The 22,518-nt window shown below is 41.4% G+C and overlaps 1 protein-coding gene across 1 annotated transcript in view; it reads right to left on the reverse strand.

Annotated features, from left to right (window-relative positions):
• LOC129707916 (collagen alpha-1(VII) chain-like) overlaps positions 1-22,518 on the reverse strand; it is a 260,386-nt gene that overhangs the window by 35,777 nt on the left and 202,091 nt on the right. The window contains 5 exon segments of the mRNA XM_055653380.1: positions 5,187-5,249; positions 5,927-5,989; positions 6,943-6,996; positions 9,736-9,789; positions 16,873-16,953. Coding sequence (XP_055509355.1) covers positions 5,187-5,249; positions 5,927-5,989; positions 6,943-6,996; positions 9,736-9,789; positions 16,873-16,953 — 315 coding nt within the window.

Consider the following 22,518-nt stretch of genomic DNA (forward strand, 5'->3'; position numbering starts at 1 on the left):
GAGAAACTCAGCGGGTGCAGCAGCATCTATGGAGCGAAGGAAATAGGCAACGTTTCGGGCCGAAACCCTTCTTCAGACTGATGGTCAGACTGACGAAACCCTTCTTCACTCACCTGCTGCTAAACCTGCTGAGTTTCTCCAGCATTTTTGTGTACCTTCGATTTTCCAGCATCTGCAGTTCCTTCTTAAACACTTAAGTAATAGCAGTTGTTAGATGTAGGTTGGATATGTGGTGATATGTGCCGTGCAGCTGGGACAACAAGGTGAGACAGAAAGAGTGAGAAGGAATAGAATGGAGAATCGTGGAAAAGAAAAGGAGCCTTTTTAAAAGATTTAGTCGGGTTTTTTTGGAACAGCAGGATCAGGTGTGAGACTGGAAATGCGATGAGAAAACTGAAGCTTATGAAGGAAATATGGTTGGCCTTTTGGTATTAGCTATCATTATTTACTGATTTTGGTGACCTACAAGCTGTACATTTAGGGAGTGATATACTTTTGATTTATGAACATAGTCTCTGGTGTGTATCTGTGGGTGCAGGCTGTAACTCTTCTCAAATTGGCATTTCTAGTAAAGAAATACGGTTGTTCTGACAGTTGTTTTCTACCCAAGGAACGAATTAACCTGATTCCTTGATTCACCTTGAGTGATAAGTTATTATAACCTTCATTAAATGGCACAGTACACAGTGGAGATAGGACTTTCATCTCCAGCAAGAACCTGGAAAGGGTGGCAGGAATAGAAATTAATTGTTGCTGCAACAATATTGGCTACCAGTATTTGATTAATGGTTTGGTACTGGCTGGAATGTTGCAATCCAATTTTATAGTGTTGGCAGCAGTTGTTGCACATGGATAGAAATGCACATCTAGGTTGTGGTAATATCTGTGGTATAACATTAACAATTGAACACATGCAAGTGAATTCGATGTTCTGACATAACTGATGTTATACAGCGCTATATTTTACTCTTGATGTTTCTGATTTGGTCATTAAGTATTTAGTCCTGTAATTTTCTCTTGCAGAAATTAAAGTGTAAATTCCATCCTGAAGGCGGGAAGTTTGAATGGACATAGGCAGAGAGCAGATATTTACAGGAATGGATTTTCTCCAACAGGTTTGTTTGAAGTGAAGAAATGTTACAAAGAAATTGTAAAAACAATGTCCTCAAATGTGCAGATGTAGTGAAAACGCTGCTATCCACCAGATGGGTTCTAAAGTCATAGAGTTGTACAGCATGGAAACAAGTTCCGGCCCGATTTGCCAACTTGTCCACACCGAAGGGTGGGCGATGTTTTGGGTCAGGACCCTTCTTCAATAGTTCATTGTTCATAAGTTCTAGGAACAGAACTAGGCCATTCGCCTCATCAAGTGGCGACGGGAATGGATCTTCATGTTAAAAGGGTGGCACGGTGGCGCAGCGGTACAGTTGCTGCCTTACAGCGCCAGAGACCCGGTTTTGAACCTGACTGCGGCAGCTGTCTGCACAGAGTTTGAACCCCGTGACCTACGTGGGTTTTCTCTGAGATCTTCGGTTTCCTCCCACACTCCAAAGACGTACAGGTTTGCAGGTTAATAGGCTTGGTATAAATGTAAAACTTGCCCCTAGAGTGTTTAGGAGAGTGTTAATGGGCGGGGATCGCTAGTTGGTGTGGATTCGCTGCTTCCACACTGTATCTCTAAAAAAAAGGTTTACTCCGCCATTCAATCATGGCTGAACTATCTTTCCCTTTCTACCCCGTTCTCCTGCCTTCTCCCCATACCCCCTGACACCCTCACTCATCAAGACGTCAATTCAAATTATCAAAAAGGTTAAATTATGCCCTTATTTTTTATGTCTCAGAGGAAATAGCCGTTTAAAAAGAAACCTGAGCTGTTAAGTTGCTAATGATGTGATGAATGCAATCTGAGACATATTAACCCACCTACTTGCTGGATCACTGGGGTATTGTGAATGGAGAAAAGTCCAGCAGGAAGTTCTGGACTCCTTTCAGTGATCCAGGTAACTGGCTGGTCAATATCTGTTTAAATGACGGATAAAAAAACCTGGTAGTTTCTCTTGCATCCAAATCATTTAAAGTGTAAAACAAGAACATTTCCTCCAGCAGCATTAGCTTGTTCAGTGCTTTGAAGTCATTATTTCTATTATCAAGAAAACTTAATGAAGCCCGAGAAACAGTTTGTGCCTATAATGATTTAATAGTCCTATTTATGAATCTACTCCAATTCTAAATACCCATGTTAATTATGTTATTGTCTCAACACGAATGTTGCAGCTAATGAAATATTAGTTCATGTATATTCCTCTATTTAATGTTATCTTTAATTACTTGCGGAAGGTTAACTCATTGCTAAGGTTTAAACTGTAATTCTGTAATGATTAGTTCTGTTATTATGTAAGATATTATGCATATTGGAATGAAGAAATGAAAGAACTAAGATGCTTGGGATGTATTAAGTTGCTACCACTCTTTTTGTACCCCATCAAAGCAGATTATTCCCTCGTGTTGCTTGCATTACAATGTTAAAGATTTTGGTGTGTATTTTATGATTAAAAATTATAAATTAAGAATGCTTTGAATAAAAGACAGAAGAGACTGTAGATGCTATAATCTGAAACAAAAACAGATTGCTGAAAGAATCCAGCAAGTCAAGTAGCATATGTCGAGACTAAAGATGTATGTTTATGTTCGGGTTGACTAAGAGTGAAGAGGATTTAGTCGTGCGTGGTGAGGGTTGGAGAGGAAGTGGGATAGAGACTGGTAGGTGATAGATGGAATCAGATAGGCAGGGAAAATGGGCAGATGGAACAAGATGGGGGAGAAGGGTGGGGCAAGGCTGGTAGATGATAGGTGGAACAAGATTGGAAGGGAATGATGAATAGATAGAACCAGGTGAGGGAAAGGGTTAGCAAGGTGAACAAAAGTATAAGAAAATGAGGTGGAAAGGTGAGTGTGTGTGGCAGGTGAAAAATAAGGGTGTTGTTTACCAGAATAATTTGACTACACATTATGTTTAAGAAAGAACTGCAGATGCTGGAAAAATCAAAGGTAGACAAAAATGCTGTAGAAACTTAGCGGGTGAGGCAGGATCTATGGAGTGAAGGAATAGGTGACGTTTCGGGTCGAGACCCTTCTTCAGACTGATGTTGGGTTGGGGGGTGGCGGGAAGAAGCAAAGAAGACACGGATACAGTAGTCTGTGGGAGAGCTAGGAAGGGGAGGGGAAGGATGGAGAAAGAAAGGACTACCTGAAATTGGAGAAGTCAATGTTCATGCAGCTGGGGTGTAAACTACCCAAGCAAAAATATGAGGTGCTGCTCCTCCAATTTGCGGTGGAACTCACTCTGACCATGGAGGAGGCCCAGGACAGAAAGGTCTACCCTGGATGGTAACTGTAGGAGTTGAGGATGACAAATCCAAACCTTTAATATTGTCTTGGTCTCAGCACATAAAGCACAGGCCACTTCATTATCCAAAGGAGTTGCATTTAAAACTGATCATTCTATAACAAGAGCAATCGTTCACACTTTTGACTTTATTTAAGGGAAAGTTAGTTGATTAGGAGAGTTGGGCCTGGGACACTGCAGTGAGAAATACTTACAGTCATGTTCTGGAGCAAAGATGAAAGGCCATCAATAAATAAACATTTTCCACTATTCATAGTCTGGGACTTTTTTCCTTCATTCCCATAGACTTCAATTTTACCAGAGCTTCTTAATGCATGTTTGATCAAATGCTTTTTCGACATCAAAGGCAATGACTCTCATCTAACCACTGAGATTCAGCTCTTTAATCTATGTTAGGATCATGGCTGTAATGAGGTTTGGCCTGTCAGAACCCACAACGAGCATTTGTGAGCAAATCTTCAGTCAGTGGTGCTTGATAGAATCTCAATGATACAATTGGGCCACATTGAGTATACTAAAACAAAGGCAACTACTTGAATGGGGGGGTTTGAGGTTTACATTTTGAGGTTAAAGACAATACTTTTTTGTTAGATGCTAATGTAATGTATTCAAATACATGTATGGTCTCTATTCCTCAGTATTACTATATATATAGTGCTGTTTAGTTACTTCAAGTCACTCTTTACATTGAATACTGTGCCTGCAGTTTAATGAATCACTATTTCTTTCCCTTCCTCTCTCTCTCTCTCTCTCTCTAATTGATACATTTTGCATATTTACATTTAAATCTTTTCTTTCTCTTTGTAGTTGGTAAAAAAGATCTGCATGGCTACTGGTTTCACGACTTTTTTCCATCTATCTCTGCAACTAACACTTGCATAAGTTGGTCTGTCTTCAATCTTCTTGCTAAGTTTTCTTATTTTCTTCACAACTTTCCTTCCCTCCATCTATCTCCATGGCTGGGCTATGAAGTTACTTGAATCAGTTTCTCCATCATTTTTCCGCCTTGTACTTATAGCGTATAGTTCGCTTGAATCGGACTAGCTCTGTGTCCCTATTATTAGTTGCTTTGGTTTGATTGTTAATCCATATTTAAACATTTCTATGTATAGTGGAGTTGATCTCTAGTTGTATTTGTTTAGTTTCTGCCAGAATTCTCAATGTCTTTCTCTCTTTGTCTTATATATTTGTGCTGATTCCCTATGTTGCAGAATGCTATATTTAAAAGTCATTAGCCAATGACAGAAACAGGTTTTCATAGTAATTACAGTGTGCAAATGCAGAAACTGGCACTGGGCCATGCACTGCCTGATTTGAATAAATTGCCAGCTTTTGTTCGTAGCCCATTGATAGCACTCCTCCCCTTCTCTTTATAAAAAAAATACTAACTGTTTTTCTTATTGCCATTTGCTGCCCTCAACTGCTAATAACTCATAATATGTCCTACGCCAAGATGGCACTGGATAACATTGGAAAATAATTATTTTTATACTGGAAATCCAGTGGGGTCGAGGCTGCTCAACAATAAGCCAGTTCGGTATTCCGAAAAACGCAAAGAATCATGGGATTTTACAAAGGTTATTTGAGAATTAAAAATGCGAGCGGGATGCCTGATAGCGAGGGAGAGCGGGGTGTAACAGCAAGAGTGAGGTGATTAAAGTATCTGCATACTTATGAAGTATTTTCTCAGTCAGTTGGGTGGAATTTTTATCTGCTGACTATGCAACTTGCCCATCATTTAATTTGATACAGGAGATAATAACATGTTATAAAAACTAACCTTTTGTCCTTTCTCTCCTGGAAGTCCTTTGGGCCCTGGAAGACCTGTAAATCCTTGTAACCCCTAAATTACACAGAAACATTTAATGGCATTTTGTACATTTTTATACTTATAACATTTCAATAAGTACAACGCCGCTTACCATATGTCCCATATGCCCTCACGTGTGGCCCTTGTCTTAAATTTGCACTCTGGATTCTTGTTATTTACCAAATTTGCATTGGATTCGCGTTATTTACCACATTTCTCATGAGGAACCCAGGCAATTACTTTAATTCTGATCCAATATATATATTTATGATATTAATTTACCTCATAAAATATGATATTGAGTCAAAAAGATTATATTACTATGATTTTATGTTGCAGTACATGGAATTTCCAGCAAGGAAACAAGCCATTGCTTATGTTGCTTATAATGTTATTTATGCTCCCAATACAGTTTCTCCTACCTTACTTCCTTTTACCCAATCAGACTGTCACCTTCTTTCTTTTTGACTGAAGTATTTCCCTAAATTCCCTTCAGTGCTTCTATACTGTTGATCTCTGCCACAATCTGTGGTAGTGATTTCCATATTCTCACCATTCACTTATGAAGCAAGGAGCTAATGATTATATCTCAATGTAAGTAATCTTTTGGCCTTCACGTACAGCGAGAAACATCAGTATTCCAAGTAAATTCTCGCTTGTGCCTGTTATATTAGGAACAAGAATATTGATAATGCAAGATGGATACTAACCTTTTGCCCCATTAGACCATCCAATCCCAACTTTCCTGGTAACCCAGGCTCACCCCTTTCGCCCTTTAAGATAGAAAATATGTGATAGTCAGTGCAAGTCAAGGTTTTGGTTGTTGCTTATGCCCAAACATATCCTCCTCTATGGAATTGGAAGTTGTAAAAAAATGTTCTTTGTGCGTCTACTAACTGCACAAGTAGCCATTTTATGTTGCAAAGCTCTTATCTTGTTCCATTAAAGTCAATGGACTTATATTTTGAAACAGTGCAACATGCAGTCATTACTGTATTGTGCATTTAACATAAGCATCAGTAGGTAAAATTCTGCTCCCACTTGTAATTCTATTTTAAATGAAACATAATTGCATTAGGCTTTTAACAATGTAAGTTTACTAGCTCAGCAAAGAATTGGTGAAATCAGTAACATGCGACTTTATGGGTTAGTAATTTCTCTTTTTTTCATGGAACTATTTTCCATTACTGCAAACATTTCTAAACACCTGTTTTTGTTTTTTAATTATGGGGTATTGTGTGTAGTTTGATGATAAAAAAATGAATGTCATCCATTTTAGAATAAGGCTGTAATGTAACAAAATGTGGTCAAAGTGACGGGGTCCGAATACTTTCTGAATGCACTGTATGCTGCAACAAGTTATCAGCCACAAACTCTCTAGATTGGAGTAAGATGTGGACTATCAAATCCTATTAGACAAACTCATTATGCTGGTGAAATAATAACTGCTCTTTAAAATACCATAAATTGCAAACAAAATCAAAAAGTATTATTGCTTGGTTTGCTCCCGATAAATATAAATCTTTTTTGTTCTTTACTTAACTCCCACTCCTGTGAAGCAAATAGTCTCCAGCTGTGAGGGGCAAGTGCGAAACATTAATCTGCATTGACTAATCCAAAGCAATTTAAAAAGTGAATCTTCACATGCATAACCTCGAATTATAGAATGGATCAGGAAAATTAATAACTAAAAGCTTTTTCAAGAGGTTAGGGATCCTCCAACCACCTTTTCAGCGCCAATTCCTGATTGTCCTCTTTGGCCTGGAAGGCCCCGTGACCCCTAAAAAAAAATGAAATGCCTGTTACTGCCGACCCAACCATTCTCTTCACCTTGCACACACAGAAAAGTGGGGATTAGTTGACAATTGCACTGTGATATTGGTTATAGTGACCGTGACATGAAATTTGTACTGTATGAAAGTATAATGTTTGATTATTTAAATATATTAAGTCTTGTACAAATTTAAAACGAGCAAATTTTCACTTGTTCCATCGTTCCTTGATTTCAGACGTGACTATGATATGACTTCCAAACAGCATCAATTATGCTTGGGAAAGCTCATTGTTTAACCTGCCAGCAAGCTAGTTAAACCAGAAACAGGATCAACAGAAGAAACATTGGAATATTAGTTTAGTTTAGAGATACAGTGCGGAAAAAGGCCCTTCGACCCAGCGAGTCCGCACCGACTAGCGATCCCCGCACATTAACACCATCCTACACATACTCGTGACAATTAACACACATACCAAGTATACAAATCCAAGCCAATTAACCTACAAACCTGTACGTCTTTTGGAGTGTGGGAGGAAACCGAAGATCACGGAGAAAACCCTCGCGATCACGGGAAGAACATACAAACTCTGTACAGATAACACTGTCAGGATTGAACCCGGGTCTCTGGCGCAGTAAGGCAGTGGTGCCTGGTTTCCTCCAGACTACTGCTACGCCACCATGCCATATTGTGGTGATGCATTTCAAGTTTCAAAGAAGAATAGATAACTTCACCCCATAATTGGCAGTGCAGAGTTTTAACGTATAGGTCCTGTAATAGAATCGATTTAAAAGTGATTGCTGTAACTATAAAGTATCCAAAGGAAAATGGGAGGTAGATGAAAATGCTGGAGAAACTCAGCGGGTGAGGCAGCATCTATGGAGCAAAGGAATAGGTGACGTTTCAGGTCGAAACCCCGATGTGGGGGTGGGAAGAAGAAAGGAAGAGGCGGAGACAGTGGGCTGTGGGAGACATGGGAAGGGGAGGGAGAAAGCAAGGACTACCTGAAATTGGAGAAGTCAATGGTCATACTGCTGGGTTGTAAACTGCCCAAGCGAAATATGAGGTGCTGCTCCACCAATTTACAGTGGGACTCACTCTGGCCATGGAGGAGGCCCAGGACAGAAAGGTTGGATTCAGAATGGTGAGTTGATGTACTGTGCCACCAGGAGATCAGGTTGGTTAATGCGAACTGAGCTAAGGTGTTGGGCGAAGCAATCGCCAAGCCTCCACTTGGTCTCACCGATGTAGAGCAGCTGACACCTAGAGCAGCGGATGCAATAGATGAGGTTGGAGGAGGTGCAGGTGAACCACTGCCACACCTGGAAAGACTGCTTGGGTCCTTGGATGGAGTCAAGGGGGGAGGTAAAGCGACAAGTGTAGCATTTCCTGCGGTTGCAAGGGAAAGTACCAGGGGAGGGGGTGGTTTGGGTGGGAAGGGACGAATTGACCAGGGAGTTACGGAGGGAGCGGTCTTTGCAGAAAGCCGAAAGGGGTGGAGATGGGAAGATGTGGCCAGTGGTGGGATCCCGTTGAAGGTGGTGAAAATGTCAGAGGATTATCTGTTGTATGTGACGGCTGGTAGGGTGGAAGCTGAGGACAAGGGGGACTCTGCCCCTTGCCAGTGGTGGGATCCCGTTGGAGGTGGCAAAATAGGAAAATGGGAGCATATTGCTAAAGAAAGTTTGGACAAGAAATTCAATTGCACTGTGTATTTTACACACTTCTGTACACATGAAATATGAGGCTGCTTGGATCACAGTAAAGGCATAAGGAGGTAATTCATGTTTAAACATTTGACAAGGTACCATGAGATTTTTCCAGGGGAATAGATTTTAATGGATTGGATTAAAGGTTACTTGAGCATTCCTTATAGGGACGATCTCTCTGAACAATATTTGGGAGTTTGCTACAAAAGATCAGAATGATTGCACCGCTTATATGGCCGTTACCTTGCATGGCCAGTATACAGCAAAATCACTCCCTCGTGGCCTCAGATGAAGCTGGTATGGGGCAGCTGCACCGTTTTTTTATTTTTTTTAATGATCAAAAAATTTATTAAATTATTAAAAAATAATATTTACAATACAATAAATCAAAACAGAACGCACCACCATAATACAAGACAAACAAATATAATAAATAGACTAATATACAACTATGTTACAATCCTTATTGAGGATACATTCAACCCCCTGCGGTGCCCAGCGGTCCCGGAAATCCCCCAGGGCGCCCGTGGACAACGCGTAGTCCCTCTCCAACACCACTGGGCGCGGACGTAACCCCGGAAAAGGGGGCATGCAGCTGGCTCGGGCAGAGCGGGCACCCGCACAGTGGGAATAATGCTTTTAATAGTGAGGGCTTTTTGGATTAGGCAGCCATTTGGGCTAGCCTAAGCTATTAACAGAGAAGACTGACAAAATGTATTGGCAAAACATCTTTTTGTATCATGTCCAATACTGCCCTTTGCTGGCTACAAATAAACATGTCAGAAATGCTTGATGGAACTTTTTTGTGTGGCTGTTAATGTAAGGAGATGCATTAGGCCAGATCTTACCATGGCTTTCCCTCACAGACGTACGGTTGAAGAGTTTGCCCTTTGGCCTATGTTCCACCATTCAATGACAATGAGAAGGATTGAATATATATCATTCACTATGGCACATGATTACATTCTAATTAAAAAATGTTCTCCAGTCAGATGTCCAGTGAGAGATCTTGTGCAGCAATCATGATATCCACCTTACCTTCTCACCTCTATGTCCACCATCTCCTTTTAAGCCTTGGTCTCCCTTATCTCCCTAAAACAGAGAGAAAGTTAATGAACACCTTCTAGTATTTCTTCTAGACCGTTTAAAGATGTCCATGTATACTCAAAGCAAACTAAACACCAATAAGCCACAAAGAGCAATGGTACGAGTACTTGGTACATATATTTGAGAATCAGACCATTGCTCATTTAGGATAGAGGGAGAATTTTGACCAGACAAGTTCGAAAATGGCAACCTTCGATGGAATCAGAACCAGTAAAACTGATTTACCATTTCATAGAAAAATAGAAACATAGAAAAATAGGTGCAGGAGTAGGCCATTCGGCCCTTCGAGCCAGAACCGCCATTCAATGTGATCATGGCTGATCATCCACAATCAGTACCCCGTTCCTGTCTTCTCCCCATATCCCTTGATTCTGCTAGCCCTGAGAGCTCTATCTAACTCTCTTTAGAATGCATCCAGTGAATCGACCACTGCCTTCTGAGGCAGGGAATTCCACAAATTCACAACTTTCTGCATGAAAATGTTTTTCCTCATCTCAGTTCTCAATGGCCTACCCCATATTCTTAAACTGTGGCCCCCGGTTCTGGACTCCCCCAACATCGGGAACATGTTTCCTGCATCTAGCTTGTCTAATCCCTCAATAATTTTATATGTTTCTATAAGATCCCCTTTCATCCTAAATTCCAATGAATACAAGCCCAGTCGACCCATTCTTTCATCATATGTCAGTCCCGCTTTCCCGGGAATTAACCTGGTGAACCTACGCTGCACTTCCTCAATAGCAATAATGTCCTTCCTCAAATTAGGAAACCAAAATTGCACACAATACTCCAGGTGCTGTCTCATCAGGGCCCAGTACAACTGAAGTAGGACCTCCTTGGGTCCTATTTGGCTACTAAACCTTTCGCAATGAAGACCAACATGCCATTAGCTTCACGGGCGGTCACAGTGGCCCAGTAGTAGAGTTGCTGCCTTACAGCGAATGCAGCACCAGAGACTCGGGTTCGATCCAGACTACGGGTGCTGTCTGTACGGAGTTTGTACGTTCTTCCCGTGACTGTGTGGGTTTTCTCTGAGATCTTCAGTTTCCTCCCACACTCCAAAGACATACAGGTTTGTAGGTTAATTGGCTTGGTAAATGTAAAAATTGTCCCGAGTGGGTGTAGGATAGTGTTAATCTACGGGATCACTGGTCGGCGTGGACCCGGTGGGCCGAAGGGCCTGTATCTGCACTGTATCTCTAAACTAAACTTCACCAATTTCCTGCTTAATGCTATCCCTAACCTCCCTACTGCTGTTTGGTGGTCTATATACAACTCCAACAAGCGTTTTCTGCCCTTAGCTATATCGCAGTTCTACTCCTAACGATTCTACAGCATCCAAGCTAATGTCTCTCCTTGCTATTGCATTAATCTCCTCTTTAACCAACAATGCCACCCCATCTCCTCTTCCTTTCTGTCTATCCTTCCTGAATAGACGACAGATGGTGCAATGGGCTAAGTGTTCGGCTGGCGACCGGAAGGTAGCCGGTTCGAATCCCGCTTGGAGTGCACACTGTCGTTGTGTCCTTGGGGCAAGACACATCACCCACCTTTGACTGTGTGTAAATGTAATGTAATTATGTGAAGCACTTTGGGGTCAATGCAAGTTGACTAAAAATGTGCTATATAAATAAGATTATTATATTATTATTATTATAATAGCAAATATCCCTGCATGTTTAGCTCCCAGCCTTGGTCACCCTGGAGCTATGTCTCCGTAATATCATATTTCTTAACTACTAACTGCGCATTCAGTTCATCCACCTTATTACGAATGCTCCTCGCATTAAAGCACAAAGGTTTCAGGTTTGTTTTTCTTATCTCCCTTCCACCTTTTGCTTCTGTCCTCCTTTTATGGCCTTCTGTCTCCTTGCGTTGGTTCCCATCCCCCTGCCCTGTTAGTTTAGACGTGACCTTTCCTACACTTCCCCGTTAACTGCATGCATACACTACCACGTTGTTGACTCCACCCCCCCACTGTTTAGTTTAAACCCACCTGTGTAGCACTAGCAAACCTGCCTGCCAGAATGTCGGTCCCCCTCCAATTAAGGTGCAACCCGTCCCTTTTGTATAGGTCACCCCTGCAGATCAGTGCAAGCATGTAATGAGTCATACTTTGTAGCTACGCCCACTAGTTTAACAGAAAGCTTCTCAGCCCTTTCTCCCTCAGTCTTGAGTTACGTATTAAGATGAAGTTACCTATGCTGTAACGCTAATAAAGTCTTTGGATCTTAGTCACTGTGTGTGGCCTAAGTTATTCCAACAGCAGAAGCTCGACAACCCCAGCCCCAGAAAGATCCTAGTGATCAAGAAATCTAAATCCCTGCCCCCTGCACCACCTCCTCAGCCACACATTCAGATCCCCCATCTCCCTGTTCTTATCTTCGCTAGCACGAGGTACTGGAACCAACCCAGAGATAAACACCCTAGAAGTCCTGCTTTTCAGCCTCCTACCTAGTTCTCTAGACTCATTTTGCAGAACCTCCTTCCTCTTCTTACCCGCGTCATTTGTGCCTACATGCACAACTACTTCCGCCTGTCCACCTTCCCTCTCAAGGATGTTCTTAAGTCGGCCTGTGACATTTTGGACCCTGGCACCAGGGAGGCAATACACCTTCCTTGACTATCGCCTGTCACCACAGAATCTCCAGTCCGCCGCTCGGACTCGAAGCGTTGTCTGCCCTGACAGCTCCCAAGAGGGTGTACCTGTAGTCAAGAGGCACTTCCACCGAGGTCACCTGAACTAGTTCCAAAGGACAATACCACACTGCATCTACCAAACTGAGAGGTCATCCTATATTATGTGCCCATGCCCTGGTATGGCTCAGGCTCTATATTAATTTTGTAACATCTTCAATAAGGCGGATGTTCTCACGACCAGTGGTGAGAACTGGCCATTGGACCATTTGTGGATGGAGTATCAGCAAATATTCAGCAAGTCTCGGCAGACGTGTTTGTCATAATATTCAGTGAAAAAACTGCTCTAGAATTCTTTGTGTACAGTGAGAAAAAAATCAGGAGTCCTGAAAATTGCATAATGGGAAATGATTTACCTTATGCAGATGGGGCTAAGAGTTAAAAAAATAGAATATAGAACATAGAAAAGTACAGCACAGGAACGGCCTTTTGACCCAAAATGACTGTGATGAACATGATACTAGGATAGATGAATCTCACCTCCCTGCACAAGATCTATACCCCTCAATTCCCTGCATATCCCGGTGCCCGTCTAAAAGCCTCTTGAACACCACCATTGTATCTGTCACCCGTGACAACACATTCCAGGGATCCATCACCTTCTGTGTTTAAAAAAAAAAAAACTTGCCTTGCTCATCTCTTTTAAACTCTGCCCCTTTCACCTTAAAGCTGTGCCCTCTTTGATATTTCCATCCTGGGGAATATGTTCTGACTATCTATCCTACCTATGCCTCTCATAGTTTTATATTCTTCTATCAGGACTCCCTTCAATCTCAGATATGCGAGAAAACAATCCAAGTGTGTCCAATCTCTCCTTATCCCAGGCAGCATTGTGGTAAACCTCTTCTGCGCTCTCTCGAAAGCCACCACGTCCTTCTGATAATGGGTCAACCAGAACTGCACACAATACATGCGGCCTGACCAAAATCCTATAAACCAAGCAACAAAGGCAAGAATCCAATATGCTTTCTTTACTTCTCTATCTACTTGCAGGGAGCTATTAACTTGCAACCCAATATACCTCTCTTGCAATTAACTGTATACTTTCCCTTTACATTTCATCCCAAACTGTAACACCTCACTTGCATGGATTAAGCTTCATCTGTCATTTCTCTGCCCATTTCTGCAACAAATCTATATCCCACTGTATACTTTGACAGCCTTCCTCACCGTCTACAAATCCAGCAATCTTGGTGTCTTTTAGTGTGTTTGTTTTGAACGTTTCACTATATCTACCCAAGAGTAAACCTTTGCCCATCTCTCTGCTACATTTTCAATTGAATAAACTTTCCTCATGGCGCTTCAGAAAATTATACAAATTGGGCTGCTGGGTAGGTGAGAGGTAAAGAGGAAAGCCAAGCTCAAAACAACAAAGATTTTCAGGTTATGTCCATTATTGCGTTGACGTAGTGTGTGCTTCAGCTGAGGAATTCATGTCAATTGAGCTTGTGTCTTTCTGAGCTTGTGTGGGAGAGCAACCGGAACAGGGAAGCAAGCACCTCATTATGCAATTTGATGAAGAAGTTCGTAACGGCCTATATTTGTACTGCTGGTAATTTTTCACGCCTACCTCCTGCCATGCGGGAAATGGCAACCTAGGCATCCAGCATAGCTATATCTCTGCATCAAGTTAAACTTATTTCACAGTCAATGACATACTGAAAATGAATGGAAAAGCAATTTGAGAATTGTCCCCTCAGGTTGTGTGCACCCCTTTAAATATATTACTTTTATGATAGCAAAGGGAGTGCAAAGAAATGTTATCCAGGAGATATAAAAATAAGAATTGAATATGAAATTATACAATGAAGGCTCACATGCCTCCCTACAAATATGCCCCTGTGTTTGCTCTGGCTTTATTTGGAGATTATAATTGCCGTTGATTTCCTTTGCGAATGCAGTATTATAATTTTTTTCTGCTGGGTGCACTTTCAGGGTTAGATGGTATCTTCTTGTCTTTGGATATCTTTGTAAATCAAATGTACAGCGTCTAGAATTTTACCTGTGAATTATGTTCAACCCCCCATGTTTGCAGTTTCCACAGTTCCTGCACATTGTCTCAAAATGTATTTCACTGCTGAGAAGGCTAGACACAACCTATTTTGAGATTCCGCCAGTTTTGCTAATATGGGACGAAGAACACAAGATATCGCAGGGCCTGGAGACAGGCGTAGGCCACCAGCCCTCAAGCTTGTCCTGCCATTCAATATGGTCATGACTGCTCTACTTCTATTCTGTGCCAGTTTCAAATAACCCTCAATTCCTTGATCTTCCAATTATTTATATAACTCTGCCTAAAATGGCTTTAATAATACGGTCTCCACCACATGCTGGGGCAAAGCATTCCAAAGATTCACCTCTTCTCTGTCGGAAGAAAATTGTACTTAACACAGTTTTAAATGACAGACCCTTATGTTACAACAAGGTCCCCTTGTTCATGACTCTCTCATAAGTGAAAACATATCACCATCTACCCAGTGAAACACTCTTGCCCCTCATTCTTCTCAACTCCAATGAATATAGGCCCAAATTGTCTAGTCCTTCTTGTTAGTTTAGTTTGGTGTATTGTCCCATGTACCGAGGTACAGTGAAAAACTTTTGTTGCGTGCTATCCAGTCAGCAGAAAGCCAAGACGTGATTACAATCGAGCCATTTACAGTGTATAGATAGATACATGATAAGGGAATAATATATAGTGCAAGGTAAAGCCAGCAAAGACTGATCAAGATAGTACAAACCTCTCATTCCAATTTAGGAAGACTAAAATATGCACAAATGTCTGTGCTATGAATAGACACATTTTAAAATATAATAGACAATAGACAATAGGTGCAGGAGTAGGCCATTTGGCCCTTCGAGCCAGCACCGCCATTTAATGTGTTCATGGTTTGCTTAATGGAGAATGTCAGCGAGTCAGGCAGCACCTGTGGAGGCAGAGAGATGATCAACGTTTTGTGCTGAGACCCTACATCAGGACTAACGGCGACCATCCTTCTTCCTCCATAAATGCTGCCTTAGCCACTGGGCTCCTGCAGCAGCTTGAATATTGCTCCAGACTGCAGCAGGTGCAAACTCTTCTGTGTCATTTAAGAAAATACTGCTTAACTACATTTTGCCCATTTTGCCAAAAGCTGTAACCCCACATGTAACAAAAACACTTATGTAAACCTGCCACATGATTGTGATTGTGAGCACATCTGATTTCTTATTCTTATTCCATCAAAAAGTCTGTCATGATTTTGAGATGGTTTGTGTGGTTGATTTCATCCACTGCAGATTCTACAAATACCCAAGGTCAAACGTATGGTGGCATATTGGATAAGTTACAAACAATGAAAATACTGCAACCATTAGAAAATTATTTGGTTTAGGGCCAACTAAAGAAGGAAAATAAACAGCAAACTTATGGTGATATTTGTGGACAAATTTAATAAGAACTCATGATATAGATGGTTAATACTCTCCCTTAGATTTTGTTAAACAGTGAGTGCTAGAAATACTCAATAATTATTCTGCCACCTGGAGTACCCTTATGTCCCTGTCCCACTTGGGAAACCTGAACGGAAACCTCTGGAGACTTTGCGCCCCACCCAAGGTTTCCGTGCGGTTCCCGGAGGTTGCAGGTGGTTGCCAGAGGTTGCAGGTAGTGGAAGCAGGTAGGGAGACTGACAAAAACCTCCAGGAACCTCCGGGAACCCAGCGGAAAGCTTGGGTGGGGCGCAAAGTCTCCAGAGGTTTCCATTCAGGTTTCCTAAGTGGGACAGGGACATAAGATTGATGATCTGCTTTAGGCCAGGCTTTACTTTACTTTAGGCATTAGAATTTAGTGATACAGCACGGAAACAGGTCCACTGAGTCCAGGCGGAATAGCGATCACCCTGTTCACCAGCACAATCCTATACACTGGGGACAATTTACAATTTTACCGAAGCCAATTAACCTACAAACCTGTACGTCTTTGGAATGTGAGAGGAATCCGAAGCACCTGGAGAAAACTCACGCAGTCACGGGGAGAATGTACAAACTCCATACAGACAACACCAGTAGTCAAGATCGAACTCGGGTCTCTGGCACTGTAAGGCAGCAACTCTACTGCTGTGCCAAAGTGTCTCTGATCCTACAAGACCTCCCAGGAACTGGAATGAGAGGCCAGGACCCATTCATTCGAGTGGATTCCTGCCAGAGTAAATAGTTGACCAACTTCATATTTCCCAATGAAGTAACTGAGCAACATTTTTAAGATGTAAGTTTTTACAATGCACATTATTAAAGCCAGTCTGGTGATGTGCACATTCCAAATACTTCAGCAAAATATATAAATGAACGTATTTAGACTTAAGAGTATCTACTTAATCGGGATGTTTTCCTTACCAGATCCCCCTTCTGGCCTTGCAAACCTCTGTCTCCTTTCTTTCCTTTAACTCCACCTTTACCATCAAGTCCAGCCCTGCCCTAAGTAAGTAATCAGAAAGATAGAATCAACATAAGCTTCTTCATAATTCCCTATAGGGCTCATGTAAAAATACTTTCATCTTCAAGAGTTTTTAGAACATTAGTGTTTTTTTAATGACTGAATGGTGGCAGCCATTTTCCACTAGTAGATCAATAGAACAACATAGGCTGTTTGACACCAACCCATAAAACAGTTTTCAAGTCAATGTAGTAGATTTGTACATTACCAAAATAGATTGGCAATAGTTGATATAACGTTCGCTCATTGTCTATCAGACTGAGATCCACCAAATCTTTTTCGTGACTGCGATTAGGAGCATCCAATTGGACTAATTAAAAAAAAATGATTTCAAGGGATTTGCTTGTTGTTGGTAATTAAATAATTTATTGCCCATCCCAAATGCCCATGAGAAGAAGTTGTGAGCTGGCTTCTTGAACCACTTCAGTCCTTGTGAATGTGCTCCTCCAATACTGTTGGACTGAACATTTCCGTTGCCAACCCACAGCTACTTCTTGTGGCCATTTCGAGATGGGCAATAAATAAAATAGCCCAATTGGAAGATCTTAATTGCGGTCACAAAAAATACTTGGTGGATCTCAGTCTGATAGATAATGAGCAAATATTATGTAAACTCTTGAGATATAATTCCTGTTTGAGGAAAGTCTGCTACTGGTTTTTACATCTATTTGTGTCTCAGCTGGACAGTCACTTCACCTGGATGTTCCTCTTGTCCAATCCTTTCAAATTTCCTCTTAAATTGTCTCAGTCTGCCAGAGCACTCAATGAAGTTTCATCAATTAAAGTTGACACTTAAGCATCTTAAAACCAGTGGAATACCACCAAACTAAAAATGTAATTGATGGCACACAAGAATGAAAATAAAGAAAAATATTTTTATTTGTAAACTACCTTTCATGGCTACTTGATGTCTGAAGACCCTTAAAACTCAATACATACCTTTGGACTAGTTTGCGTTGTAGGAAATACCATTGGCAATTTCATGGCAACTGCCACAATCAGAATTATGATAACGATAAGGTTATGGTTTGTTTTAGTAATGTTAATTAATGAATACACTTTGGCCAGAATTACAGGAAAAATGCTCTGCTCTACTTCAAAATCTTTACAGAAACCTGAAAATGGAGCAACATTACCACCTTTTTTTGGCACGAATAGTATTGTGTCAGCCCACCACTGCTTATGAAAGTGGCATGAAGATCAAAGAATTCAGCATGTATAAAGCCATGTATAAATAGAAACATAGAAAATAGGTGCAGGAGTAGGCCATTCGGCCCTTCGAGCCTGCACCGCATTCAATATGATCATGGCTGATCATCCAACTCAGTATCCTGTGCCTGCCTTCTCTCCATACCCCCTGATCCCTTTAGCCACAAGGGCCACATCTAACTCCCTCTTAAATATAGCATTATTAGTTTCAGCATTGTGTTCTCAGTGCACTTCGTTTTTATCTAGTCGAGCAAGTTGACCATTAAAGCCATTTCTTAAAATTGCATACCTCAAGGTAATGAACACGTAGCCAGCTAAGGGGAGTGTTGTTCTATAAATAGATGCTGCAATGTTGGGGGAGTGATGGTGGGAGAGTATACTCAGAGTGAGATAGTGAAACAGATTGTTGGAAACAGAGCCTGCAGGAAGTTCTTTGTGAAAGAGGGACATAAAAAACTTCCAGCGTGATCATCCTGATGGGAAGGTTGGTCTCCGCAAGGACATAAGTGCAGTATGAAGGCTTGTACTTTGGGGAAACTCACAGTGCAGGCAAATATTCATTCCCACTCTTCCGTCTTGCAGGATGAAAGAAAAGTAAATTAAGTCTTGAGACTGAAGTTTATGTGCCTTTCCAAATCCAGCAATGAAGGGGAAATTATAAATTATGGTAGAGATCAGCTGCTGCATCTTAACATAGAAACATAGAAACATAGAAAATAGGTGCAGGAGTAGGCCATTCAGCCCTTCGAGCCTGCACCGCCATTCAATATGATCATGGCTGATCATGGAATGATCTTGGAATGATCCATAGGTTTGGAAGCTGAGAATGACTGTCATCTTTACCTCCAGAAGAAAAGTAATCAAATGCATGCGTAAAATTGTACTTGAGGTTCCAGTTGATAGATCTCAAAGAATGCAGTTTGAACCTTGGCCTTTTGAATGATTTGGTTCCAAATAGCATGGTTTCAGGAGAAAACAGGGTTACTAAAACCAAATTATTGCAAAGCAAATAAGAAGTATGGAGTTTCCTGATAGGCACCAGGCCAGCCAGAAATGTGCACAAAATCATTGTGCCCAAGGTTAAATCAACTCATAACTTGTGGATTTGTTTAAAGAAGTTACTAGACCATGACTTTAGGTCAAAATACTATTCTGAAGTGCCCGTCTGGACATTTCAGTCCAGTTTTTGAATCCAACTTTCTAACTTAGTGCCAAAGAACTACCACTGAATACTTGACTCCAGCTGCCTTTCTTCTTTTACAATTCCCATTCTTTGATGTACTTTTGATTGCTGTCTAGGGCAATTTTATCATGCCATGTTTTATTGCAAATGACCAATTGCCCAGGTTCCTATTTGGCACTAATTTTCTGCTTTATACATCTTCCTCTTGCTATATTTAAGAGGGAGTTAGATGTGGCCCTTGTGGCTAAAGGGATCAGGGGGTATGGAGAGAAGGTAGGTACAGGATACTGAGTTGGATTATCAGCCATGATCATATTGAATGGTGGTGCAGGCTCGAAGGGCCGAATGGCCTACTCCTGCACCTATTTTCTATGTTTCTATGTTTCCAACTAAAATGATCAAAATATCGTTACTGACGTATTTTAAATATGAAGGGCAAAAGGTTCTTAATGTAACTGTTTGAATATATTCAACCATCTGTTATTTCAAAACAGAAACATGGAAGGATGTCTGATTGTGTAAGAATGAACTGCATTTGCTGGTTTAAACCGAAGATAGACACAAAAAGCTGCAGTAACTCAGCAGGACAGGCAGCATCTCTGGAGAGAAGGAATGGGTGATGTTTCGGGTTGAGTCCCTTCTTCAGACTGATTAACTGGATATTTCAAATAACCAGGTTTTTCAATGTGATCGAATAGAACTATACAAGAATCTAATATGCAGAAGGAAATAGCTCTGAAAGGCCACAATCCTGCAAATATATAACAAAAAACTAATTGACCTATAAACATGATAGTTTTTAAAACATAAATCAGGAACCAAGAATCCATGAATAAGAATGAACGTAATTATGATGAATATCAACTTAACTATGGCCAGTAGGGACCACTTTGCAGATAATTAAATATGTATTAACCCAAGCTGGGAGATTTTGTTTTGATGGCTAATTAACAATAAAACTATCATCAAACAACATTAGATGCTTGGAAATAATTACACATCACATCATCTTTGAAATATGACTTTGAAAGTTGAAGTGTAATTGTGCAATATAAAATAAGTATTGATGGTTACTTAGCAAAAGGTCAACATTAACAGATGTTATCAGAGCATAATTCAATGAACTAACTTTCTCCAATCAATATTCTCCTCACTTTATCTCAGGCTAATGACATTAAGAAAGATATATAGCATTAACATTCTCCTAGTACCTCTTACAGAAACTTTCCGCAGTTCTATGTGATAAGCAATCTGGACTATTTAACTGTCGAAGCCTTGAATTCTATAGGTTCTCCAGAGTTTCTGAGAAAGAATGAAACTGTCAGATATGATGAGCTTTGAGCTCAATCCAGGAATGACAAGTACATGAGGAAATACACACGGCCTATTAACAAGAACACGGGGAAGTAAGCTCAGACAAGCACTTCAAATCTTTAACAAGTAAGAGTAGTGCTTGCATGTAGCAGAAACTGAGCTGCGAACTGCAGAAGATATTGATCTTATGTATACCAATTAAATTTTGCGTAAGCTTGCATGTGATCTACAAGCTGTGAGGTTCCTACCTTAGTTACTGTATTAGTTACAGTGGAATTAAATAATTTATAAACCTTTGGTATCGCCGACAGCCAAAATTTTAATTTATGTGAATTCCACATATGGATATATTTTGAAAAGTCTGATATGTTTAATCAATAAAATATAGAAAAATGTCAAAAAAGGCCCAGAGCGCTGGAATAACTCAGTGTCAGGCAGCATCTCTGGAGAACATGGACAGGCACTGAGTTACTCCAGCCCTTTGTGCCTTTTTTGTATTACACCAGCAACCGCAGTGACTTGTCCGAGATACCTCACCTGCCCTTCGTCCCTTTAATGACTTCACTTTCGGAGCCTCCACTCCCTCATCATTACTATGGATGTTTAGTCACTCTACACCTCCATCCCCCACCAGGAAGGCTTTAAAGCCGTCTGTTTCTTCCTCGACTGCAGAACCATCCAATTTCCCTCTACTAACACTCTACTCCACCTAGCGGAGCTGGTCGTCACCTTCAACAACTTCTCCTTTGACTTCTCTTACTTCACCAGTCCAAGGCATAGCTATGGGCACCCGCATGGGCCCCAACTATGCCTTCCTCTTTGTAGGGTACGTTGAACAATCCCTGTTCTAGGCGTACACTGGTACTATCCCCAAACTGGCCCTATCCCCAAATACTGGCCCTATCCCCAAACTCTATCTCCGTTCCATTGATGACAGCATTGGGGCTACCTCCTGCACCCATGCAGAACTCATGGACTTCATCAACTTCCCCACCAATTTTCATCCTCAAATTTACTTGGACCATCTCCGCCATCTCCCTCTCCTTTCTTGATCTCACATTCTCCATCACGGGAAATAGACTATTGACTGATGTCTATTACAAACCCACAGATTCCCACAACTATCTTGAACACACTTCTTCCCACCCTGCCTTCTCCAAAGACTCTATCCCCTGCTCCTAATTCCTCCATCTACGCCGCATATGCCCCCAAGATGAGGTGTTCCATACTAGAACGTCGGAGATGTCTTCATTCTTTAGGGAACAGGGGTTCCCCTCTCCCATCATAGAAGAGGCCCTCACTCGTATCTACCCCACAGCTCCGCCCTTGCTCCCCCTAATGGCAACAGAGACAGAGTCCCCCTAGTCCTTACCTTCCACCCCATCAGTGTCGCATACAACACATAAACCTCCAAAATGTCCGCCATCTCCAACTGGACCCCACCACTAGCCACATTTTCCCATCGCCACCCCTTTCCACCTTTCACAGAGACCGTTCCTCCGCAACTCCCTGGTTAACTCATCCCTTCCCACCCAAACCACCCCTTCCCCAGGTACCTTCCCCTGCAACTACAGACGATGCAAAAACCTGTCACTAGACCTCCTCCCTCGACTCTGTCCAGGGACCCCAACAGTCCTTTCAGTTTAGGCAGAAGTTCACTTGCACCTCCTCCAACCGCATGTGGACTCTAATACATCAGCGAGACCAAAGGCAGACTGGGCGATCGTTTCGGGGAACACCTTCACTTAGCCTGCATGAACCAACCTTATCTCCCGCTTGCTGTATACTTTAATTCTCCTTCCCATTCTTACACAGACCTTCTGTCCTCAGTCTCCTCCAT

Source organism: Leucoraja erinacea, chromosome 22 (genome assembly GCF_028641065.1).
Source record: "Leucoraja erinacea ecotype New England chromosome 22, Leri_hhj_1, whole genome shotgun sequence".
Lineage (NCBI taxonomy): Eukaryota > Metazoa > Chordata > Chondrichthyes > Rajiformes > Rajidae > Leucoraja > Leucoraja erinaceus.